This window comes from Penaeus monodon, chromosome 23 (assembly GCF_015228065.2).
Source record: "Penaeus monodon isolate SGIC_2016 chromosome 23, NSTDA_Pmon_1, whole genome shotgun sequence".
NCBI classification, from domain to species: domain Eukaryota; kingdom Metazoa; phylum Arthropoda; class Malacostraca; order Decapoda; family Penaeidae; genus Penaeus; species Penaeus monodon.
In genome coordinates this window covers 36,781,705-36,782,796 of record NC_051408.1, presented here as the reverse complement: position 1 = coordinate 36,782,796, position 1,092 = coordinate 36,781,705, and the positions used below count along the sequence as shown (strand labels likewise).

Sequence of the window (1,092 nt, the reverse complement as noted above, 5' to 3'; positions counted from 1 at the left end):
CAGGTCCCGACACCGACCACACGGATAGGCATAAAAAAGGAGAGAAAAGAGGGAGAAGAGAGAAAACTAAACGGTAAACGAGGGACAGAGACGACGGCAGTGAAACACGACCACGGTATGAAGAGAAACGCCCTAGAGAGGCCGTTCCTCTGCACGTCCTCTTGGCGTGTCTGCCGTGGCCTCGCGGGCGGCGGCCGGCGTGGGGGACCGAGGGAGCGACTTCGAGGCGGAGCAACACGCAGCTCGGAGTCGTCGTCGTCGTTTCGTTGTATTTTAAATAAATCCTGCGCTTCGTTCGTTCGGTATGTGAAGAGAAGAACTAGAGGCCTGAGGCGGTTGACTATCAAACGCGGGGTTTGGCAACAGCAAAGCCTACACTCCAGGGAGACGGAACACTAGGGCGAGAGGAGACCGCGAGAAGGAGTTTAGTTGTTGTCGACGCTCATGCCGCGACGGAGGCGGGCGAAGTCCTCGAAAACGATGTCCTCGCCTTCCTTCGTCTCGCTCTTGACTGGGGCGGCGACGCTGTCTGTGGGTGCGAGAAGGAGGGGGTTAAGAGATCGCTTTTATTGCTTTTTTTATTTTCTCGTTTTGGTATTATGGTTATTCCAAAAAGAAGGAAGAAAAGGTGAGGCAGGTGAGGCGATACTCTATCTCTTGATATTTCTCAAAATGCTGAAGAATATGACTTGCAGCGAGACCTTATGAGAAAGAAATAAACCTCTAGACCAAACCGAAATCGCCCCTTTCAGAACCCTCCAAGAACACCCCCCCCCCCTCAAGAAAGCCCCAAGTAATCTCAAGAAACCCCAAGAGCAGACTCAAAAAAAGGAGCCGAGACGCTCACCCGTGATTGGATGAGTGAGCTTGAAGGGCAGGTCAGCCATCAGCTCCCCACCGAGGGCGCCGCAGTTGAGACGGACGCGGACGGAGTAGGAGACGATGATGCCCAGGGCGTCGTTGGGGTTCTTGCCCTCGCCAACAATGGTGGAGGAAGCCAGGTTGGCGTCGGTGTCCTGAGGGAGGAAGCCGGGGTTAAGGGAAGGTCTTCGGGCACATGTTAAGGAATCAGGAAATACTTTTTCTCCCAAT

General features: G+C 54.1%; 1 protein-coding gene across 1 annotated transcript in view; it reads right to left on the bottom strand.

Annotated features, from left to right (window-relative positions):
- Positions 1-100: 100 nt before the first annotated feature.
- LOC119587970 (arrestin homolog) overlaps positions 101-1,092 on the bottom strand; it is a 3,797-nt gene continuing 2,805 nt past the window's right edge. The window contains exons 6-7 of the mRNA XM_037936683.1: positions 848-1,020; positions 101-529 (exon numbers count right to left, since the gene is read on the bottom strand). Coding sequence (XP_037792611.1) covers positions 426-529; positions 848-1,020 — 277 coding nt within the window. The 3' untranslated portion in view covers positions 101-425. The remainder of the gene's footprint in view (positions 530-847; positions 1,021-1,092) is intronic.